This window comes from Fundulus heteroclitus, chromosome 22, assembly GCF_011125445.2.
Source record: "Fundulus heteroclitus isolate FHET01 chromosome 22, MU-UCD_Fhet_4.1, whole genome shotgun sequence".
In the NCBI taxonomy this organism is placed as follows: domain Eukaryota; kingdom Metazoa; phylum Chordata; class Actinopteri; order Cyprinodontiformes; family Fundulidae; genus Fundulus; species Fundulus heteroclitus.
The window spans coordinates 21,902,469-21,927,060 of NC_046382.1; the positions used below are offsets into that span (position 1 = coordinate 21,902,469).

Genomic DNA, 24,592 nt, shown 5'->3' on the forward strand with positions numbered 1-24,592 from the left:
TCAGCTCCCTGTGATTGTTACATTTTAATCAGTTGAATTGCTATTATGAATGCTCAAATCTTATTTTACAATTTCCCTGCAGTTTTTAGTGTGTAGAGCAGAAGAAGCATTGCTCATCTTAATTTTGGCTTCATGTTTATTTATTTTGCTTAATTTTTTCCCCTTTGATTAATTGTTAGTGAGCAGATTAAAAAATACATTTATTTTTATTCTATTAGTGATACGTTAAGGTTGATTATTCTTTAAGTGAAGTGTAATCATTGAGAAATACACAGAAATCTACAGATTCTTCTTTTAAGACGTGGTGGAATCGCTCAATGCAAATTGATTTTTCATTGATTAAAATGTGGATTGGTCTTATAAGATATATACGCTTATAATCTAATCTTATAATAAGACCAATCCACCTTTTAATCAATCAAACAAATCAATCAAACAAAAATATGAAAAGCTGCCAAAATTGTTTAAATTACCAGATAATGGCAAGCGTAATGATGCTGAGGTGAGAAACCGCAGAATGCAGTTGAATGAAGCTCTCGGTCTTTGAGGCAATTACACGTTACTGAAACATATTTGTCTCTGAGTTGTGTGGTGAATTCAGCCAAAAGAATAGAATACAATAGTTTTATTAACATACATCACTGTACAATCAACATTATTCTATTCTAAAATGGGCCAAATGAGTTTGGAGTATAATTTTTCCTTCACAATTAGCAGTCAGTCACTTCAGTTACATCCTCCACACATGTTACAAGCCTGGTTAAAATGGATGAGAGGCAGGGTAGAAAATGGACGGGTTGCCAGTCTATACCAGGGCAACACAGAGACAAACGGCAATGCATCTAGACGCTGAGACCTGACGGCACTTTAGAATCCGTTTTAATCGCCAAATTACTTCATACAAACAGGATTTTGACTTCCACTTCACTCTCAATAATATTTAAAGTACAATTTCCAAAAAAGGTGCATAGACATATTTTTCTTCTAAATATGAATGTTCAACAAAAGAAGAAGACACGGTCAGCTTGGAGCAAAAATTATATGGGTACACAGATGTTGGGTGTTCATCAAAGTGACAGTCTGGTGAAAAAAACTGTCTCTGCAGCGGCTGGTTTTAGTAAATAGCGCTCTAATGTTTCAGATTTCGAAAGATGAACTTATGGCATCTTTGAAATATGAAGCATGTTTACATTCTGAACAATAAACAGTAAAGCAATATTTCAGGAAACTTAAACACATACAAGTACATTTTTTGCCCTTTAAATATGCATCAAAATGTATGTATGGTTATCAAATGAAGCACAAAAGAACAGGACATTATATATATAATACACACACACACACACACACACACACACACACATACATACATACATACATACATATTATATATATATATATATATATATATATATATATATATATATATATATATATATATATATATATATATATATATATATATATATATATATATTACACTAGATCAAAAAAATTTTAGAGAGCTGTTAAGCTTTCTTGTGTTATCCCAGCATCCTTTGCCATGGAGTAGAAATGGCCTTGCCTTTCCATCAGATTGTCTGGAGAATCAAATTCCACTATTTGACCAGCATCAAGGACCATCACCCTGTGGAGCAGAAACATGTGTTAACATCATAACCCACTGAGCAGCTTTCATGTCAGGCTGTAATAAATGAGAGTCAGGACTCACCTGGAGTTGTCCATGATGCTGTGCAGGCGGTGGGCGATGGTGAGGACCGTGCAGTGGGAGAACTCTTTGCGGATAGTTTTCTGAATCAGGTTGTCTGTCTCCAGATCAACGGCTGCTGTGGCTTCGTCCAGAATCAGGATGCGAGACTTTCTCAGCAGCGCTCGAGCCAGACACAGCAGCTGCCTCTGCCCAACACTGACAAGAGAGGAGCAGATGTTCAAATTTTAACTGGAGCTCTCAGAAATTAAAATAAAACAACATGTGGACACTCGTTAGGATTGGCCTAGGCACAAGTGTTTTGTATACAAGGCTATAAAAAAGCGTTTGCCACATTAACAATTTGCGACACATTTCAGTTCAAACTAAATTTTACACAACTTTGAAATTATGATTTAATTTACTGTGGGAAAATAGCTAACCAAACCAACTCTGGCCCTATAAGATAAAGTTACATTTGGCGTCAACCACGTCTATCAAGTATTTAGAGAACGTAACTAAAAAGGAGTTTTTCACAAGGGTGTGGATGGATTTTGGCCCTCACGTATTTGCATAGTTGCTTGAGTTCAACCACACTGGAAGGTTTTTGAGCATAAACGGCCTGTTTGAGAATCCGCTACAGAATCTAATCAGAACAAATGGTCGGACACACACTTTAAGGATTTTCTGCAAGAGACCAGAATGTGTGGTTCCATCAATAATAGGAAAACAGCAAAGTCCTAAAGCAGACCAACACCATTACACTACCACCACTGTGTTTGGCTGTTTATATTAAGGTAGTTTTTTTTCGTTAGGATTGGCCTAGGCACAAGTGTTTTGTATACAAGGCTATAAAAAAGCGTTTGCCACATTAACAATTTGCGACACATTTCAGTTCAAACTAAATTTTACACAACTTTGAAATTATGATTTAATTTACTGTGGGAAAATAGCTAACCAAACCAACTCTGGCCCTATAAGATAAAGTTACATTTGGCGTCAACCACGTCTATCAAGTATTTAGAGAACGTAACTAAAAAGGAGTTTTTCACAAGGGTGTGGATGGATTTTGGCCCTCACGTATTTGCATAGTTGCTTGAGTTCAGCCACACTGGAAGGTTTTTGAGCATAAACGGCCTGTTTGAGAATCCGCTACAGAATCTAATCAGAACAAATGGTCGGACACACACTTTAAGGATTTTCTGCAAGAGACCAGAATGTGTGGTTCCATCAATAATAGGAAAACAGCAAAGTCCTAAAGCAGACCAACACCATTACACTACCACCACTGTGTTTGGCTGTTTATATTAAGGTAGTTTTTTTTAACTGCTGTTAGTTTTATTTGAGACCTTTAATGTTGTTGTTTTTTATATTTACTTAAGCTGTCATTCTCTGGTATCAAAACAGGTATCCCCAAAACCCCAGAAATAGGCTAAGTCAGTGAAGGAGCAACATTTTTTTTTGTGGCACTCAATATGGGAAATATTGGAGCCTATGAGAAGACAGAAAATAATTTCTTCTCCTTCTCTGGAAACAACATTGTTGGGGGATAATTTTTCAGCAATCATCTCATCTTTGCAGAAAACCGAACCCTTGCATCAGTTTACTAAAAGTATTGAGTAAAATCTGAGTTATAGGTTATATTACACAATTATTGACATCTTATAAGTGATTTTTTTTTTTCAGCAGCAAGATGTCCTGTGTACTGTGATTTAAATTGTAAACACTGTTATAGATGAGTCAGCCCACCTGAGGTTTTCTCCTCCCTCTGCAACCTCATGCTGTAATCCTTCCTGCAGCCCAGCTACATAATCCTTCAGATGAGAGAGCTCAAGGACTTTCCAGATCTCCTCGTCGCTGAACTTGTCAAACGGATCTAAGTTCCTCCTCAGCGAACCACAGAACAAGACTGGATCCTGTGCTCAAAGAATCAGATATGTTAGTGTACTTATCAAAAAGTAGGATGTTGTATGTGCATTTGTTTGTGTCTTTCATGTTCACCTGTGGGATGATTGTGAGCCTGTTTCTCAGATCGTGGAGTCCAATTGTGGAGATATCTACATCATCGATGAGGATACGTCCTTCAGCTGCTTCGATAATGCGGAACAGGCAGTTTGTCAGGCTTGATTTTCCAGCTCCCGTGCGGCCCACTATACCAATCTGGAATTAATGAAAGAAAAGACATTAAAGCTGCTAAATAGTGTATTTCAAGAATCAACAACCAAGAGTGTTTAAAGCCATTATTCCACCTTATCTTACAATAAAAGAAGAGAAAAGAGCGGTTTTAAGGAGCAGATCTGCATGCAGAATAACCGACTAGCTCCACTGAGATAATATAAAGACAGAAGTGTGGGAAACTTTGCAGATTACATTTCTCTCAATAAGTGTTTTTCCATGTATCTAATAAATGCTCTCTATGCAATAATATGAAAAAGGAATTAGCAATTAGGAAGGTTGGATAAAATCCTTAAAAATCTTGTATTCCTTATTAAATCTGTTATAAATTGTATTTTAATGATCAAGTGCTGCTCCTCTTGCTTTGTAAACAATCATACAAACACTTAATTAGCAACATTTAAACCACACTGTTGGTTCAGGGGGGTTCTTTATTTAAATTCTTCAAAAAGAAAAAGGTTTACATTAACCAATGGTTTACATATCCCTGGACAGTGACAGACAAACCTTCTCAGTGCTGGCGATGTCACAGGTAATCCCTTTCAGGACCAGGTCCAGTTCAGGTCTGTAACGGACCTTATAGTCTAAAAACTGCAGCCTTCCTGCCTCTGGCCACTTCTCAGGAGGTCGATGCTGGGTCACCCAGGGAGCCTGTGGAAGAACCGGTTCATCAGTGCTGGTCTGAGGGTCCACTATGATGTCTGTCTGACCCCAAGCAATCATCTAAATGTTCTTTGTGGCACAATAATGTTGATATATTAATAGGGGGAAAAAATTATGTAGGAGGCAATTTTGTGTTTAATGTAAGACCTAAGTTGTGCCACTAGGTGTCATTTTTAGGTAGAACCTTTCTTCTAGGTGGATAAAGAGATACATTTGGGTTTTAGAAAGAAAACAAATGTTGAAAGTTCTGCATCATGATTGAATGCTAAACATTTTTGGAAGCATGAACTAGATTCAAACTGCAAATACAGCTTATTGGTAAGAAAATAAGCGTTGAAGTGACCAGAGAAGACATCAGGATTTATCTGGAACTATGAACTCTCAGCCACTACAGTTAAAACGACACAAAACATCTCATCATCACAGAAAAGTCATAACTTTAAAAAAGGAATCCTATCACAGGTTTAACCAAACTGCAGAAAGTAACCAGAAGAGTTCAGCTAACAGAGAGCAGATGTGTGTATACCATTAAAGTTAACAGCAGAGGACTGTCAACATACCTCATTCTCAAGCTCCGAGTATTCACTCACTCTCTCCACGGCTACAATATTAGTCTCCAGCTCTGAGGTTAACCTCACCACCAAGTGGAGGGTTAGAGTTACCTGGAAACCACAACAGGAAACAGAAGTTTTCATTAAAATATTCAGGGTTACTATTAATACTGTTGTTCTAGTCGCGTACGTTTTGCTTTCCGATTGGGATTAAGTGACTCACATTCAAGGCGTATGATATAGAGAGACCAACCAGACCGCTGTCAATGGAGTCTCTGGATATGACAGCAAACAGGGCGGCAAAAAACACCACAAGGTTTCCGAGAAACTGTAAACGGATGGCCAGCCATCTGTTGAGCAAACAAACACCACAGAGAACCCTATAAACATAAACACATGCTAGACAAGAGGAATTAAAGGCCCACAAAGGTCCACAGTGAGACCTGCAACAAGGGGACACGATGCAGCTTGAGCAGGCTTACTAACATGTGAGCTGGCTACCTGCAGGATCCGTTATAGACCAGTAGTTACAGCGCATAATATGCCCACGTTTTGTCATGAGTTTTGTCATGAGTTCTCCCTCTTGGGAGGACGGAGAACTTTGGGTAGATGTTGGCTTCCCACGGTGGCTCCACATGACCATGATTTGTTTTCCATTGCTTAAAGTAGGGCAACATTTTATAACACTTCTGAGTTTTCATCTACCTTTACCATGTACAGGTGGGTTTATGTGACAAGAAACAGTGGAAATTTGTGTGGCAATGAAAGGCCTTAGCATCTCTCCTAAAGGCTGGTTGACATTTTCTGGGCCCTAATCCAACTGGAAGACAATATATAAACTCGCCACATTTTCAGACCCACTGCTATAATTATATGTGTTGTTGTATTAAGTGATACATTTGGGTGATATTGTTGAGTTTTAGGGCTGCGAGAAGAAATCTCCCTAAGCAATGACATGCTTAGGGAGATTGAAAAGGGCAGAAACACAATGGGGCCCATACGGTTAGTTTTTGTAGAGGTTGCACCGTGAGGAAGCCAGAGAAATCCTTCAAGTTAATGCAAAAAAAAAACACAAGGAGTAGAGCCTGCAGAGTACACCACAAGAGTTGGTCTTGAGTACACCTAACTTTAATTTATAATCACTTAGGGATTTTAGGGAGAAGCTTGCCTTGCCTGATGCTCCAGATAAAACGCACCAAAATCCACATTGGGTTCATAACAGTTGAGTTACAGGAACAAATGAGAAATACAAACTATTTTTTTTTTGAAGGTGCCCTTCCATACTGACCTGTTAGACATTATCCTGAAATAGATAGTTTTCAAGTTTTCATCGATAGTTTGTTCATTGTGTTTCAAAAACCGCTCCTGATGGTTGTAGGCTCTTATCACGGACAGGCCCGACACGGTCTCGCCAAAGTGAGAGTATATAGGAGAGCGAGACACCGACTCCAGGCGGCGCAGCTGTCGGGAAGTGGCTATGTAGAATCGCTGGGAGTGGAGAGAGAGAAAAAAGATTAAATCAGGTTTGATACAAGAGTTTGGTCACTTTGATCCGCCATCAGCTGCCTAAAAGTATTACAGTTGTGTTAAAATACAAAGAGATTGAAAACACGGACACTGATTTTTGAAAATTAATATTTAAAAAATGTGAAGCCTCAATAAAAGCCAAAGGTGAGAAATCCTGCTGTTTTTAGGAAACCATGTGCTCCTTTTACTTTTCAAGACGTTTTCAGGAAAACAGCCCTTCAGGTAATTTGATAATTTAGCTACACATTTGTAATTACATTGAAAAGACGAGCCCAAATCTGATTCTTTCAAAAGAAAAGATTGAATTGTTACATCTTCTGACATCGGCTGTGCAGGCAAATAGTTTGTTTAAATGAAAATATCCTTTGTAAACAAAAATGTAATTAGAGTGTTACTGTTTATGGAGCATTTCATGCAAGAGAAACCAGTGAAATCTTTGTGTGCAGAGATTTTTCAAACTTCTGCAGCCTGCAAATAATTAGTAGATCATTTTAATGTTGACACCACAGCCATGCATATGGTGGGAATCTCAGTGAAACATCAGTAGAAGTCCTGATAAATACAAAATGTTGGTCGATACTGAATCATTATTAGCTCTTGTTGAAAATGAAAGTTATTCAATTTTATTAAAAAATAGCATTAAATCACCTTTTTTATTATTTTATAGATTAGAAGCACATGAAAGAAAGTTTTCCTGAGTTAAAGGTTTCTGAAACCTTTCAGTTTTAAAAACTGGCTGATTAAAAAACATGACTAATATTTAGTCTTAAAGTTCTAAATATAACTTATGCCTGAATGGTCTATGAAGAGCAATCATTTTATAATTCGAAAGCATAGACAGCATCTCTCCCAATCTAGAGAAGACAGGGGCCATCTGGTTTGCACTCTTATAGATAATAGCAACACACAAAGGTGCTGAGGTCGAGAGGTTAAGCTGTCGGCTCAGACGGAGCTATTTTCCGTGTAGCCCTCTATATACCATTAACCAGCTGCCGACAATTTAAGAGGATGGGGCAGTGACTTGGTAACAGCAAAATTAAGATTGATTAGGTTTAGGTGACATTGTTCTTTGGGGCTTAATGCAGGAGCCTGTTCTGTGCTTTGAGAACATGAGATGGAGTTGGACAAGATGGCAACACCTGTGTTTGCATTACTGGACTGATAGTCGATGGATGGGTGTCCTGCTGATGGGCTTTACCATGTTACGTCACATCACTTTCTGGGTTAACTCACTTGTACAAGGAAGTAGATCACAGCCAGAGGAATGATGACGATGATGAAGAAAGGCGTGGAAAGACAGAGGAAAACCAGTGTCCCCAGCACGCCCAGCAGATACATGATCCAGGAGCTGAACGACTGTGGAAGGGCTTCATCCAATGTGAACAAGTCCTGCACGAACAGCTCAAGAAAGTTAATATTCAACAGTTCAAACTGTAATAGTCAAAAGCGATTTTATCATTTTTTTCACAACAAATTTCAAAAAGCCCATACAAGGAAGCAAAAAGGAAAACAACTCACAACAGACAGGATAAGATTTACAAAGGTGATCATTAAACTCCACCTTCGCGAAGCGATTGAGGACTCTTCCGACCGGTGTGGTGTCAAAGAAAACCATGGGGACTCGAAGGACGTTGTCAAGCAGCCTTGAATGCAGAATACGAGATGCGTTGACTGCAGCATTGGCCAGGAGCAGTGTGCCGAGGAACACAAAGAAACCTGGAAACAGTTTATAACATGAAGGGGTGCTGGGACAAATCGCTTTCATTTTGCACAAAAGGATGATTTTGGTTATTAAAATTAAAGAAAATTTTAAAAAATATTTTTTTTTAGTTGAGTTTGGTTCCTTAAGCTGTTTTAGAACCCAAATTGGGACAAACGCCTGAAATCAACATGAGATGGAAATATTTAATGTACGTTTGCAGGGAAAATTTTCCTGCTGTGTTATTTTGAAAATCATAACAGAAACAGTTCATCAGCGAGATCTAAAAATATACATAAAATGCATTAGTACGAAACATAAATCAGTGTTCCAAACTTCCATAATGAGCATTCAGACTCTAAGAGTATTACGTTTGGTTGAGTAGCAGGATGGAGAAGGACTGAATGTTTCAATTCCTACAGCTGGACAGCTTGAGGTTCTTCCCTGAGGGCTTTAGTCCGACCAGAATGACACCTATGGTTCTCTTCAGCAGAACCTCTGCTTTCCAATGATACCAGATTCAGCTTGCTATTACTAGTACTTCCTGAGATATGAAGAGTGTGGACAGCCTCACATTCAACTCTCCAATAGTTTGTTATGGACAGGACTGACTGAAAGATGCCAAGATCCTGTGACTACAGAACAAGCTCAACTCCATTTGAGCTCAAAGGATGAAATATCAAGGTTTTGATCAATGGAACATAGAAAATGTTGTTACATAGAAAAATGTGTGGTGTCATGGCGACGGCCGATAGTACATTTCATCAGACAGGTGACCTAGTCAGCAGGAGGGAGTTTCTGTTTTCTATGGTGCCAAATACAGTTAAAACAAATAGAAGTAAAGTCAGCCCCTTAAGCAGTGCTATGAGTTGGTACACATTTAGTTGTTCAAAACTCAGCAAAGTTTACCTTATGTGTTATATGAGATAAATTATATAAATACTGTTCAGTTACCCTGAGCCATTCCAAGAGCCCCGAACACCCCCACCCTGGTGTCCCTCTTCCAGGAAGGGTACGTCTGGTTGTAATACTCCACTGCATCGTTGGTCCAGTCACTCAGCCACAGGTTTTGACCAATGAAAGCAACATTCTGCATTAAATAAACGAAGAGGGCCAAAAAAGCATATCCCCATCCCATGGCTCGCACGTACTGGATGCAGACTGAGAATTTAACCTGGAGGTAAAACAGAAAACACGCACCGGGGAAACACTTTGAGTACAATGCTGTGAAAAGGCATTTGGTCTTTTACAAATTCCTTTCCTTTTTTCTTTTCTTTTTATGTCATGCTTTTTTTTATCATCAAAAAAAAAGAATTATGAGTGAATGCAAATAGCAGTTTGCAAATTATGATTTCACTTATTAGGTGAGAAAAGCTATGAAAAAAAGCAATTCCTCTCAAACCTAATTATTATGCCAGCCAATGTGAAAAAGTAGTTGCTGTGCAACACCAGCCATCTATACTTTGCAATATCTGGCAATGGAAGAATTTCTGGTCCACTCCTCTTTGCGGGATCGTTCTAAATAAGCCCAACTGGAGGGTATTAAATAATAAAGAGACAGTGTAAGGTCCCAGCACCTCATCTTAAATGGACATGAGGCAAGACTTTGACTAGGCCATGCCAAAAGCATCACTATAGCTGCTCTCTGATCTACTTCCTTTACATTACAAACTGGTGCCCAGTCACTCACCTTCTGGAGTTTTTGGTGGGGAGTTGACCTGAATGCCAAGAAGCAACATGTGTTTTTTTAATGGAAAATATGTGTCAGCATAGATTTTCACCTGGGAACTCTTCCATGGATGCTATTTTTGCCCAGTTTTTTTCCTACAGTCGAATCATGAACACTGATTAATTGGGCCAAGTAATGCCTGCTGTGCTTTAGATGTTGTTATGGGGTCTGTTGTGACCTCCAAGGATGAAACTTGAAGCGCTTTTGGAACGCCGCCCTCTCTAAGAAATATTCACCACTTTTCCATGTTTCCTCCATCCATTGGATGATGTGGCTACTGTGGTTAGCTGGCGTCTCAAAGTCTTTGACAGATAGGGGTGTTACAGTATGTGCGCCATTTCTGGTCACTCAAAATTTAAAACGCTCGTTGTTGAACCTTTGAGTTGCAGGCTGGCGCTGAGGCTAAAGTTGGGACCTCAAATGCTAATCCGGGAAGACTTTTCTTCTGTAAAATAAGTGCTTCTAAAAATTCTTAATAATTGGATGCAAAATAACTCATTATTGTCATGGTTTAGAAGCTCTTCCATGAACCGGAAGTTTAAATGATCAGAACAGCTGATATAGAGGGGGCTGGTGAGGCTCTTTTACCAGACGGCTGCATCGACTGGGAGGCTCCATCTCCCATTCTGTGTTTGGTGAGGTCCTAGTACTTCAGTCTGCCCGGTCATATACGGTCATAGACGTTTCTGACCATCACAACCAAACACTACAACAACATTTTTGTCCAGATTGCGATTTTGTTTTTAAGTAATTTTTTTTAAACAAAATAGCATTTTAAATGTTTAGTTTTACTTCTGCTTAAGTCACCTTTAGCTCTCTCTCTCCTTGCCAAGCCTTTATATCTTTAGTATTTTTCCTATTTTATGTACATGTCCTTAATAAGTTTTTTTTTTGTTTTTTTTTGTTTTTTTTTTGCGGTTGACATGTTTTTTGTGAGACGTCTGGTAATAGACTCTTCCATCCTGGATAAACTATAGTATAAATGAAACCAAGACTCTGAAGCTAGACCAGCGGTTTATAGCTGGAAAAAGGAGAGGGTATAAACTTTTTTCTGTATAAGTCTGTATAAGTAGAAAGCTACGGTAACTGTTGTTTTATAAATACTTCCTTCTTTATAATTCTCAGGAGATGGCCAGAAAAAGACAACTGCAGGTTACTGATGCAGGACGGTGGGAGGTTAGAAGACTATAGAATGGAATGTGATTCCTAGGATCTGTAGTAATTTCCCTAGGACGTGACTGAATAAGTCAGGGAGGAAATCATCTGAGGGTCCACGCAGGACAATTTCTTGGAGCGTGACCTTTTTGAAATTTGCAGTAGGATTCAGGAAATAAATCCCAGCCTAAGATAAACAATCTGGCAAATAACATGGGCTCAAGCTGGTCCTTAAATATAGCCAAGTCTAGTAAACTTGTTGAGCTCTTGATTTGATTCGCTGCTGTTTGTGTGGTAGCAGAGGCAATGCCGAGCTCTGTGTATGAGACAACGCGGCAGGCGGCAGAAAAGGTTCAGCACAGGTTAGGGCAGGTACAGAAAAACACAAACACCCTAGAATAGGACAGAACGAGGCAGATGTGATACCTGTCCTGTTTCCATAGTCTCCTTCTCAATTAGCCTCTGACCTTTCTTTGTGTTTTCTGGTCTTTTTAAACTGCTGTTTTTCCTTAATCTGAAACTAAAGAGAGGAAACGAAACAGAAAAGGAATGACAAAAAAAGTATATCATGCATAGCACCGGCTGAAATAACAAAGCTGTCAACTGCAAAGTCCTATTTTTATTTATTTATTTAACTTTTTTGGAATAATTCCTTTTTTTCCCCACATCACCAAGTAAGCCCAGAATGTCTGCCCCCGCCCCCCCATACAACGCCTATAAAAATATCCACCTGCTTTAGGTTTTTCACACCTATTATTTTGAAATTATGGTCAATACTATTTAATATTTTGAAAAAAAAAAATGCCCTTTGATGTAAAATAGATACAAACTAATGTGGAATTATTAAGTAAGGTGTACAGAGGACCAACCCTGACATAACTAAAATAAATATAGAAATAAGTACATGCTTAATAAATAAGCATATGATAAATGCACAAAAATACATAAAATAAATAAATGTAAGCAGAAATTATACAATGAGACATAAATGTAAATTAGCTTATTTATTTATTCCTCTTTTTAATAATTTGTTGTAATTGTTAGCTTTGTTTATTAATTACTTAGTTTTTAAATGTGTTTATTTCTGTGTATGTTGTAATATTTTCCTCTGTATTATTCTTCCTTTCTATATTTTTACTCCATTTATTCTTCCAACCCTGTTTATTTATTCCTGACCTTTTTCCATTTCTGTATGCATTTCAGCCTCATTATGCAAATGAGGAAAGGGCGGGTCTTAAGGGGACAACTGTTAGTTAGCATCAGCCCTCCATAGTAGGCAGTCTACATGTTGCTGCCATCATGGTTGCCGCTAATGGCCGCTGTCACACTAGCTGCCCAGGTAACCTGGGTAGCCAATTTCACAGCGGACGGTAGCAGCAGCCATGATGGCAGCAACATGTAGATTCTAGCTAAGGAGGTCTAATGCTAACCATCCAATAGGGAACAGTTGTCCCCTTAGAATTGGAAAAAGGTCAGGCATAAATAAATAGGGTTAAAGAAATAAATGGGGGAAAATATAGAAAGGAAGAATAAAACAGACAACAATGTTAAAACAGAAACAGAAATGAATACATTTAAAAACCAAGTAATTAATAAAAAAAGTTAACCATTATGATGAAAAATAAATAAGGTGATTATTAAATACATAAGCTAATTAAAAGAGGTATTTACATCTATGTCTCATTGTATAATTTAATTACTGCTTACATGTATTTATTTGCTGTATTTTTGTGCATTTACTTTATCCTTATTTATGTATTGAGCGTGTATTTATTTCTACATTTATTTTTAGTTATGTCAGACTTGGTCCTCCATATAATGTGAAGCAAACGATTGCAAAATGATTCAACCCAAAGTGACCAAACTAATTTAACAGAGGTTCGACTAATAGGTGCAAGCAGTGTCCCACATAGTAAAATGGAGATCACCTGAGTACAGCTGACGTGTGTCTGGTGCATCAGTATTCCTGCTACTATTATAACAGGAAGACCAAAGAAGCAACTCACAGAAAATATCACTGAGCAGTTTAAGCCAGGAGAGGGATGCAAAGAGATTTATGAAACAATGGACATTTAAAGTGCCATTAAATCTTGGAAAAAGAAATTTGTAATTTGACTAGAGCAAACTGTCCTCACAAACCGAGACTGAGATAGAAGAAGATGAAGGGTTAGGGAGGCTACTGAGACTCCTAGAACCACTCCAGAAGAGTTAAAATCTTCAGTGGCTCAGACAGGAGAGATTGTCCATACAACTGTTGTCTGAGTTCTTCACCAATAAAAGCTAAGTGGGAAAGTGGCAAAATTAAAAAGCTCATATGTAACCAGGAATTTACTCAAACACGTCTGGGGGACTTCAGGAAGAAGCTTATTTATTCTGATGAGACATAAATGTAGCTCTATTTGATCATCAGATTACATGCTATGTTTGGGCGAACACTAAACGGAGCTCATACAAATGCAGCATCTTCTCCACCAAGTAGCACAGTGGTGGAGGCACCACGCTCTGGGGATGCTTCTCAGCAACAGCCGCTGGATTACTTGTAGAGGTAGAGCGGAAAGTAGATGAAGAAATATATTATTAGATCTGTCAGAAAACTACAACATGGGAGGAAACTTATTTTTCAGCAAGACAACACGGAGCTGCAACAGCTACACTGAAATGCTTCAAACACAACAAGGCGAATGTTAGGGGTGGCCTAATCAAACCTCAGATTTCAGTCTTATGAATTATTTGTGCCTGGCCTGAAAAAAGTGCTGTTCCTGCATCATCCCCCAGCAGCCTGGTAGAGCCTGAGCTATTTTGTAGGAAGAATGGAGAAAAACGGCGGTTTCCAGATGTGCCAGCCCGATTTAACAGACAGACTCAGTGCTTTGATGGATGATATGAAGGAGGTGAATATTTTTATAGTGATTTATTTATTGGCTTTCTTTACGAAAAATCTGTTTTCACGTTGACAAACAGATTTGTCATAACTAATCTTCCAGAGTTGTTGACTGCAATGAAGTTTTAGCACTGAGAGATGGAACCATCATAATTATCACACTTTCCATTATCAGTAGGAAAACTAAATGAAAATGATTTGCTGTGGGGACGGCCATTCAAAGCCTCTGTACACTACAGTTGGATCAAACCTGCTTCTGTTTCCTCTCTGGCTCCTCCTGACGCTGTTTTCAGTCTTCAGGATATGAGAGACAGCATCCACCAAAGGAAAGTCTGGCTGAGTGTCCTCTGCGTCAGGGATGAAGTCTATGTCTTCTGCATCACGATACTCATCTAACAGAATATTGATCAAGAATTCATATTTTATCCAACATTGTGGATTTTTAAATGGGAATCCATGTGATTACCTTCTTCTGAATGTGTCTGAGTACTTTGCTCTTTGGCGTATGTGTCTAAAAATGCAGAGAAAACTCCTTTTCGGGCGCGGAGGCTCTGGCAGGATCCAACTTCAGAGATCTGTCCATTCAACAAGACCACGACTTCATCAACGTAAGGCAGGAAACTAACACCGTGTGTCACCAGGATACGAGTCTGCAGAGACAAAAGCATATTGAATAATAAAAGAAGAATCGTCTATTATTACGCCTGGATACATAATCGCTCCTGTGTGCAGGGCAATGTGATCAAAGACCTCACACAGGTCAGACACCAACTTTTCTAAAATTCTTTGAGATGCACCAGGAAGGGTTTTTCAATCTATTCAATGATACAAGCAAGATCTTATTCTTTTTTTTTTTTTTTTTTTTTTGCTTTTTTTATCCAACACATCAATTTTTTTATCACTACAAACCTTGTTTTTGAGAAGCCCATTGGGTCCAATAACTTTATCAAACAGATGCTTTCCCACATGAGAGTCCACAGCAGACAGGGGGTCATCTAACAGAAAAATATCAGCCTGGCTGTAGGCCGCTCTGGCCAAGCTGACACGCTGTTTCTGACCTCCTGACAGGTTGATACCCTAAGAACAGAGATGACAGCACAGCACAGGGTAGTATGAGCTTTACAGAACCCCGCAAGGTTTTCATTTACGTCAGGTTTATGACATTTACTCAAAACCCACATGATTGAACATCTAAAACCTGAACACATCAGCGTACCTTTTCTCCGATCTCTGTGAGGTCTCCTGCAGACAGCAGCTTGAGGTCAGGGCCAAGAGCACAGGCCTCCACTACGTCTTGGAACCTCTTGTCTTCGTAGGGAGAGCCAAACAAGATGTTGTCCCGCAGAGTGGCATTTTGGATCCAGGCTTGCTGTGGTACGAATGCAAGGGAGCCCTGGGAGGAAATACCAAGGATACAAAAAGTGCCAGTGAACGACTCCAGTAAATATGCTTTTATTTTAAAACATATGTCGACAGGTGAATTGTTCTCTGTAATTTTCAGAAAAGGTTTGAAAAAGTTCACAGTGCCTAATGACTGTTAACTGTTTGTTCAGGCGCTTTCCTGTTTATTATGGACCTGTCTGTTCATGGATCACGTCATTCATCGTACGTTTGTGAAGAAGTCTTTTGTGTCTTTTGTGATTAAGTTACCACCCAGCACAAAGACACATTTGTTAGTTTATACACTGCTAGGTCACTCACTATTCATAGTACTGTACAATTTCTGTTTGTCAGTGAATTGCATGGATTTTTGCTGTACGGTGTTTGCATGCATAATAAGCAGAGTAGCTGCCTTGGCTATGTGGCTAGAGCTGTTAGCCAGCAGAACAATGCACAAAGATATTTCCATTTCAGGGGTAAATGGATCGCCAACATGATAGCCACCAGGACTTGACCACTGTCATCCACTTTTGTTTGTCGCCAGTTTTTTTTGTGATGTTTCACCTTACCTTTCTTTTAAATATATATATATATATATATATTATTTTTTTTACTAAAGCAAAGCTTAACATTTCTGTATGCTTGTGCCCATTAGCTTTGAATAATAGTTTCAAAGGTTACAACTCTTCCCATTTCTTTTCTTCTGGGCACGCCCGAAGGCAGCTCAGGTACTCCCGGTAGTATCTCACTGCTTGTTTATAAATCATGGAAATACTGCATTCTTTAGAAGCCTGTCAAACATCATTTGTGTTTCTTTAGTAGAAAACTAACAGTTCAACTAAGTCCCATTGATATCACCACAAAGAAGAAGTAAAAACACACTAAGCACAGAGTGTGAGAAACAAAAACAGAGATCAAGCATTACCTGAATGTTAATGAAGCCTTTGGTGCTGTTCATCTCTCCCAGGAGGGCTGACAAGAGCGAGGACTTCCCTGAGCCCACAGCTCCCACTACGGCTACCAGCCCGCCTGGCTTGATGTCCAGCGACACGCTGGGAGACACAGACAAAGGCAGAGTCAATTACCGCTGACAAACTACAGCAGCTTTAGAAGCTACTTTTGTGGCCACATGCTGGAATATATACGAGCATAACTTTGAACTCAAAACAACAGCCATACTTTTTCAGTAGAGGCTCAGAGTCTTTTTCCCAGGCAAAGGAACCATTGCATATGCTGACAGCAGAGTCTAGGAGAAGAAAAGCGAGGGATGTAGGTTAAAACAAATCACCCAGTCAGATATCCTGACCACTCGGTGAGCGTCACTGGTCAGTGCACATCTGGATGCGTAACTTACCAAAACTAGGGTCATGACGCACAATGTCGCTGTCAAGATCATCTCCTCCCAGAAACTTCTCCAGTCTCTTCTTAGAAACTGCTGTCTAGGGTTTGAGCAAAATAAATACTTCAGGTTTTATTACAACTCTAACTAGTGTCCATGCAGCAAAAAACAACAGTGTTCACCTGCACAATGGAAGCAATGAGCATTGGCAGCATGCTTAGTGGAGATCGAAGGATGTTGAACAAAGAGATGGAAGTGAAGGCCTTCTCAGCGGTTAGTATGTTGTCTGAGCTCACAGCAACAAACACCGCAAACGTGGCCAGAGAAACCTGTATATAAAAATCAAAAGATTTATTAAAAAAAATAAAAACAGAGCCAGAATTAGTAAAAACATTTATCAAGGACCATTATTGTCTTTTAGTCCCTTCGTAAATATTTGAGATGGGTCACCAGAGCGGGCGCACAGTTGGAGATGAAGGTGGAGACGGATGAGAGATAGGCAAACTTCCTCATCACCTTCAGCTCTTCTCCTCTAATGTCTTCAACCTGAGTCCGGAACGACGGCTCCCACGCAAACAGCTTCAGGATCTGAGAAGACATGGAGGATGAAGGCAGGAACAGGGATGTTGAAGTGGATCTAAAGTTTAGATAGATCACACCTAATATCTATATATCTAAATATGTCAGGAGGGGTTCAACAGTCTCTGAACATTATCAGAAAAGACAATTACCTTGATTCCATTGAGCATTTCGTTCATTATTCTTAATCTCTTGTCTTTGAACTTCATGTTTTCTGTCTAAAAGCAGATATAACACACCTCATTATTAATCTTATGTGACAAGTATCAAAAAATAGAAAAAAACTCAAACACCTTAACAACTAAAGCTGCAATCAAAATAGGTTGTCGAAGATTTATACCTGCATTCACAGCGCTTAAAAGATAAACAGCTGAGTATCAGACCCCAGAGAGGTCCTGAAGAATCTGCAGATAACGTATTTAAAGCCTAGCTAAGGACCAAAGACCCTAATGAGAATCTGGCTTTTTTAACCTTTTCCAGACTGATGGAATTTAATGACCTCTTTCCATCTTTGTTCTTAAATTTTCTTAGATTGGAGAAAGATGTGAAGCTTTTTGAGACTTATATAAAGTCTGTAAATATAACCTTTCCTTATCCGGAGCAAGGTTGAGGCATACTGTTGAATTCGTCTTTCACAGTCTGCAGGTGTCCATTAAAACATTCCTTATTGACACATGAAGCTCCCTGTAAGGACATAGTTTCTCTATTCCTTTCATCTCTTCTGCTCCTGCTGTGTTTGTGGCTGACTCAGGCTAAGCACACAAGGCAGAATTGGGAGCATATTACTAATTGAACTAAAGGGTGTCTTTTAGTGCTAGCATTTAGCAATCTGCTTTGTGACCGTGGAGCAGAAAAGAGGCAGATATGGTGTACTAAAACAAGTACAAAATATTGCAAATAGCTCAGCCTCATAAAAGACATTGGTTAAAGGAGTCATTATTTTGCTCAAAGCAAAAAAAAAAAAAAAATAAGTGAATATCACGTGGGCAAAATACAAAGATGTTGTCCAACCCTCTATAACCGCAGCTGTTCTGCCTGTCAGATAATTACACAGAATAAGTACAGAAGAAGAGAAATCTGCCAACTTCTGTGTGGTTTTTAAATTTGAAAGAAGAAAAAACTTTTATTATATTTATTACATACTTGGTTATCTTTAAACACAAAGATGTTCTATTGTTATCAGACAATCTACATTTGTATAAATCAGGTGTAGCAAGAACTTGTTCATTTTTGATTTCAGTGACCTGAATTGTTTTGGCCTTGTTGGCTAGCACTCCATTGACTGGCACCATTAGCACCATCACTGCAACCCCTGCTAATGTTGAAGGTCCCAACTCCAGCCACAGGAAACTGATGGCCATGATGATCTGCAGAGGGCAGGACCACAGCAGGTGGAGGAAGTTGGTCACGTCGTTGAAGCGCTGGGCGTCTGCTGACATGAGGTTCACGGTTTCCCCGACGGTTGACTCTTTGCGGTTATCATTCGACATCACCAACGCCTTTAAAGAAGACAGAAGAAGAAATGGGCCGATAAAGAGAGGGAAAGCAAATTGAGAAATTGCCAATATCAGAAATGTTTAAAGTGTATTTTTATAGTCATCCAAGTAATTATTAAGTATTGAGTGCTTGTTGGTACATAACTTATGTAGCCAGAGAGATAAGGGCAAAAACAATTAAATATATTTTTAATCCGTCCATCAATCTTTCATCAGACCCAGAAAAGCTAATATAGCCCAAAGTTCTTGGACTCCGGTAGTAAAGATTTCACCACTTCCCTATAAAAAAGCTGTTTAAACTGGTTGTTGTGCCTTCATTCCCAGCACATTTTAGCTGGCAGGCCTTCCTTGACTATAAGGCGACACACTGGATGACTCTGGTTTACCAGACTCTTATTGGCTTGGTTTTTACTTATTTATGCACTTTTCTTCTGAGAACCTCGTTTTTTTCTGCCCCCTCAGCTTAGAAAGTCCTTAAATCTGAACTGAAACACAGCAAAAACGGATCTAAAAATAAGTAAAATGTTCTTAAGGTTAGTGTATTTGTCCTTGATTTAAGCAGGTAAATAAGATTATCTGCCAATGGAATTAGTATTTTGACCCCTAAAATAAGATAATTAGACATCCAGCACAAAATAAGATGATTGAGATGAATTGTTCCCATTTTAAGTGCAAAAATCTTATTCCATTGGCAGATCATCTTATTTACCTGCTCAAATCAAGGACAAATACACTAACTTTAAGAACATTGTACTTATTTTTAGTTCTGTTTTTGCAGTGAACTGTCAGAACTGGTTTTAATGAAAGCCTTCTGCTCAATCTAAAGAAACCGACAACGGAAACATTTACAACCGTGCTAATGTTTTAAACCCTAAATCGTTACTGTTTTTAATTTTATGTCGTATCTCTTACAATAACTCCTGTGTTTCATTTGTCAAATTGCTCGCACTTCATAAATGTTAATGTTTCTTTGGTTATTGTTGTCTGTCTTGTCCTCTATGATGTGTGCTGCTGCCTTTCTTGGCCAGGCCACCTGTGGGTCATTACTTAAATGAGTTTAAAAAAAAAAGGTTAAATAAAAAAAAATAATAAAATTACAAAAAACATGTGTTACCTTTTTGTAGACAGCAGCCATGAGGGCAGCTCGAACTTTCATCCCTAGAACAAAGCATCGCTGGACATATTGCTGCAACAACAGTGACTGCAGAAGAGCCACCACCAGCAGCAGCACTGCATACAAATACCCAACCCAGGCATAGCTGGATTTGTCCTGAGTGAAGGAGATCATCAACCTGAGTGAGAGAATACAATGTTAACCATCATCTGTGATGATCATAACACTCATATCCGTCTTTTTGATCTTATACTGGGGTGCCTTCCCCAGTGTTATCTGTGGATATTCTGACCAATCAATAAGAGGTAAACAGTTAAACATTGCATCTTTCGACATTTACAAGGTCAGACAGCAGAACTGGAAAATCTTAGAAGTGAAATATCTCAGATTACAAAAAGAAAAAATCAAACCTGTTTGCATGAAGCTTTAGATTGCTTGAAAGAACAGTTTGGCTACTTGAAAATATTATTATTTCCACAAATCTCACTTACTTCAGGAGTTGAGGACTGACAAAAGCCAGAAGGTCTTGGAGAAGTTTGAAGAAGGCAGATTCAATCAGAATCCATTTAAATGTCTTGAAAAGGGTGGTAACCAGCCATGCATTTGGATAATTGGTTTCCTCCTTCTTTTTTTCATTTTTCTTCTTCTTTTCTTCCTCTTTCTTTCCTTTTTCCTCCTGGTGCAAAATATGTAAGCAGATTCTTTAGGAACACAACAACACATGGGGACCACCTGGAAGAGAATCGGTGTTGTTGCTGAAAATGAAATAAATTGGGACTTAAAACCTGGACGGTTCTTTGTTGTATCTAAAAGTTCTCACCATCATCAGCACATCCTGACTCACACCTTTCCCCAGACCGTTGCTTTGAGAAGCTTCTTCCACCGCTTTACTCGGGTTTTTGAGCAGTTTATTCTTCAACTTTTTTTGAAATCGGATCCGAGCCAGACCCAACTCGTACCGCATGTGTTGATTGAAACGCTGGCTGATGTAGGCGGTGCTGTCCGTCTCGTTCAGCTCCCACAAGTCCTCCTGAACCAGAGGGGTTTTGTGGCCCTTCACCACCATGCTGGAAAAGCAAGAAGAAGCCTCAGGTCGCAGCACAAAAAAATAGGCTTTGCTCAAAGTTTTTCGGTAGTGATGTTGGATTTACCTGTTGAACCAGTTGAAGGTGATTCTGCTCAAGAACGCTGCACCAGCCTCTGGATTCTGAAATGCAAACAACAAAAAGAGATGTAAGTAGATGATAAGGATATTACGAGAAGTTTATTTTGTTTTGTTTCAGTATTAATTTGACTATTAAAAAAAGAATGCACAACAAAAACCAACCTTTTTCACGAGCTCCTCTGCCTCTGGAGGGATGTCTGCCACAGCGGAGAGAACCAGTGCAATCACCTCCAGCCCAAAGGAAATGTAGAAAAGAGAGAAACGAGGGATATCTCTCACCTCTCCCTGGATGGAAAGTGATGTTAAAAGGTGAGAGAGATGCTGTATTTAATGATGTATCATTTAAATATAAATCTGTGGTTGCCCTTACCTGCCTAAGAGCTTCCCGTAGGAGCGTCTGGAAAGGGAAAACATCACACAGAACAAGAAGGAACCAGAAAAAGAAAAGAGTAGAAGAGTCTACTGCTCTTTCCTTTCGTCTCACTCCTTCCTGACACAACAGCACAAGGATCTGAAAAATAAAACAGATAAAAACACAAAATACTATGAATAATCTTTACATCCTAAACTTTGGAGCAAATATGTGACACCCCATCTACTTTTAAGAAAAGGCTTAAAACTTTCCTTTTTGACAAAGCTTATAGTTAGAGTGGCTTAGGTTATCCTGAGTTATCTCTGTAGTTATGCTGCTATAGGCTTAGGCTACTGGAGGACATCAGGGCCTATTTTTCTCACTCTGCTGAGTTCTCCTACTGTTCTCCAATTTGCATTGCTTGTTGTTATTTCAACTTTCTGGCGTTCTGTTAACTGTGACATCATCCAGGGAAGACCGATCACCTGCTATTACCATCTAATGTAGAACAGATTACTGGATCAATGTGTGCTTCTGTGCTTTTGTTGTCTTTTTTTGTGTGTCTCTGCTCTGTAATTCTGTAACCTCCAGTAGGTCGAGGCAATGACTGTTCACACTGAGCCTGGTTCTGCTGGAGGTTCTCCTCCCTGTTAAAGGGGAGTTTTCATCTCCACTGTCGCTTCATGCATGCTCTGTATGAGGGATTGCTGCAAAGCCATCAACAATGCAGACAACTCTCCCTGTAGCTCTACGCAGGTGTGAATGCTGCTTGTCAAGACTCAATGAATTCTGCTGGGTTTCCTTAGATAGAAACTTTTTGACCAATCTGTCTGTATGATTTTATTGAATTTGAATTTAAGTGCCTTGAGATGAAATGTGTTGTGAATTAGCGTTATATAAATAAAATGTATTTGAATTGAATATGCAAACATAAGGCCTAAGCTTTACCCATGCGACAGCGAAGAGGACTGGGTTTGTGTAGAACACAGCTGAATTTTTCTCTGCCGAGCTGTTTGGACCAAAATCTTCCACTAATGTGACGATCAGACCTCCAACGGCCGTCAGGAACAACAGAAACACCACAAGCTGAGGAGAGGAGGGACAGATCAGCCTTTATTAAAATCCTTCCATCTCAGCATCATATATAGCAAGAATGAGAGCATTTTAACTATGCAGTACCTGTTTGCAGAGGTAGAGTTTAGTCCGGTGTTTTGTATTTACTTGCGATCTTCTGCATAAAGGCATGAGGTTCCATGGAGCAGAGAGCCACAGGAACCCCAGTGGGATCCAGACCAGAACCGTCTGCTCCACACATACAGGGAGGTCTGGGTCCTCTCTCTCCACAAAGGACGCATTCTGGGGTACAAATGCAGACATGCACATACGTGCATCATAAACACGTCAGAGGACAAGCACAATCAAATTACAATCACTCACGGTCATTTACAACTCTGTTTACGAAAAAAAGTTGAGGATGCTTATAATAAAGCTTTAACTTGTATTTTTTGGTTTTTATTGTTTTAAACACTCACTGACCATGATTTCACAGAAATGCTCCTGAACCCATTAAGGAATTGAAATTATTTTAGTTATTACTAGGCATTATTTTATTTTAAAACCTAAATCTAGAATAATGAGTTTATTCTCTAAACTGCAGGGTAATGGCATTTTGTAGTACTGAAAAAATAAAAAAAAAAAAAAAACAACTGTAAAATGTTTAGACTTGTTCTGTCTAAACTAATAGGAGTTAGAAGAGAAATTAGATTTTTGTCTAACTCATGTTAAAAAACATTGTCTAAAAACCACTAACACAAATGACGGTTTTTACATTGATTTTCTTGTGTTAAAAAAAGAAGTGTTAAAGAAATTAAAATGATAAAGTTCTGCTTTCTTCGTTGAATATATTTTGCGAGAACAATCTCCAATGGGTTCTGCAGAAGAAAGCTTGTTTTGATCAAGGAAATAATCTATTACATAAATTATTGTTTCCTTTAGAGAAATGTGCTGCAGCACTACAAGTCAGAAACGCTTCCTATATAGTGGGTGGACAGCTTGAACCATGTCCAGAGTGAGCTTCATCACAGTCACATGTTCACCATGTGCACACAGAGGTAAAACATTACTCAAGGTGTGCTAAAAGTTTAAAGACTAAGTTGGAAAACCTGGAAAAGCTAATTTAGGCTAAGGCTTGTAAACTTTTCAATAACGGCCATACAGTAGTAAGATTTTTAGTGGATATTTTGCAGATTTTATTTGGGTAGATAACCACTGAAGGCTGTAGATCAGATAACATGCTTGTGCATCAAAACTAATCATGAGATTCATTTCGAGACAAAACTACACTTTTAAGCAACACCAACTCTGGCGGTTAAACTCACCCAAAACACGGAGCCGCAGAACCCCTCCAGAGCCACAGCACACATCGTGTCGACTTGACTCGCCTGGCGATGATTGGAAGACCAGACGCCTTGTGCCCTCTGCTCCACTGCAGACACAACCGCTCTCTCCTCTGTCCTCCCATGGTGCACAGACAATTACAGGAAGTTTCCTGTGGGGGACTTCGAAGTAGAGAGGAAAACAAAATCTCTGCAACTTCCCTGTGCAGAGAAGTTATTTTATAAGTTAAAAAAAAAATGTCATGAAAAAACTGTAACACCAATAAAATGAGCTGTGTTTAGAAGAAGAGGTGGAGGGCACCGTTATGATCTCTTTCTGGTAGTGTTTTTACGTCTGGAATGACACACATTTTTCAAAACTGAAGTTAAATTTAATCAAGTTCTCAGCTAATATGGTTTGAATGATATCGGCTCTGCTGAGGTGTTTTTTTTTAAATCCACGGACTGTCAAAAAATTCCTGGCTCAAGGGAAATGTGTGCCAGACAGGGGGTGTGATTGTTTGCATGAGCCTCCTGCCATTTTCTGTTTTCTTTTCACCTCTAGCAGGGGTTGGACTTCAGACCCACAGTGACTACTGAACAGTGACTAGTAAAAGTGGCACAAGTGAGATTCAAAAACAGACTGACCTAGGAAAACAGCAGTTTGGGGAGATTTTGTTAGAATTGAATGTGGGTTCAAAGCACACCAGTTTCAATGACCCAGT

General features: G+C 39.1%; 1 protein-coding gene across 1 annotated transcript; it reads right to left on the bottom strand.

Moving 5' to 3' along the window:
- Positions 1–1,486: 1,486 nt before the first annotated feature.
- LOC105938642 (canalicular multispecific organic anion transporter 1) lies at positions 1,487–23,985 on the bottom strand. Its single transcript, XM_036126794.1, has 32 exons — positions 23,871–23,985; positions 22,672–22,848; positions 22,441–22,578; positions 21,511–21,651; positions 21,303–21,425; positions 21,127–21,182; positions 20,796–21,042; positions 20,467–20,651; positions 19,976–20,153; positions 18,610–18,864; positions 17,518–17,583; positions 17,237–17,374; positions 16,969–17,115; positions 16,802–16,886; positions 16,627–16,693; positions 16,373–16,499; positions 15,284–15,460; positions 14,977–15,144; positions 14,534–14,717; positions 14,318–14,459; positions 11,613–11,706; positions 9,257–9,476; positions 8,165–8,319; positions 7,837–7,992; positions 6,365–6,564; positions 5,300–5,426; positions 5,086–5,187; positions 4,370–4,513; positions 3,689–3,847; positions 3,437–3,603; positions 1,712–1,906; positions 1,487–1,627 (listed from the first exon to the last, which is right to left on the bottom strand). The coding sequence occupies exons 1-32, from the start codon at positions 23,913–23,915 to the stop codon at positions 1,498–1,500; spliced, it is 4,695 nt and encodes a 1,564-aa protein (XP_035982687.1). The 5' UTR covers positions 23,916–23,985; the 3' UTR covers positions 1,487–1,497.
- Between the last annotated feature and the right edge of the window lie 607 nt (positions 23,986–24,592).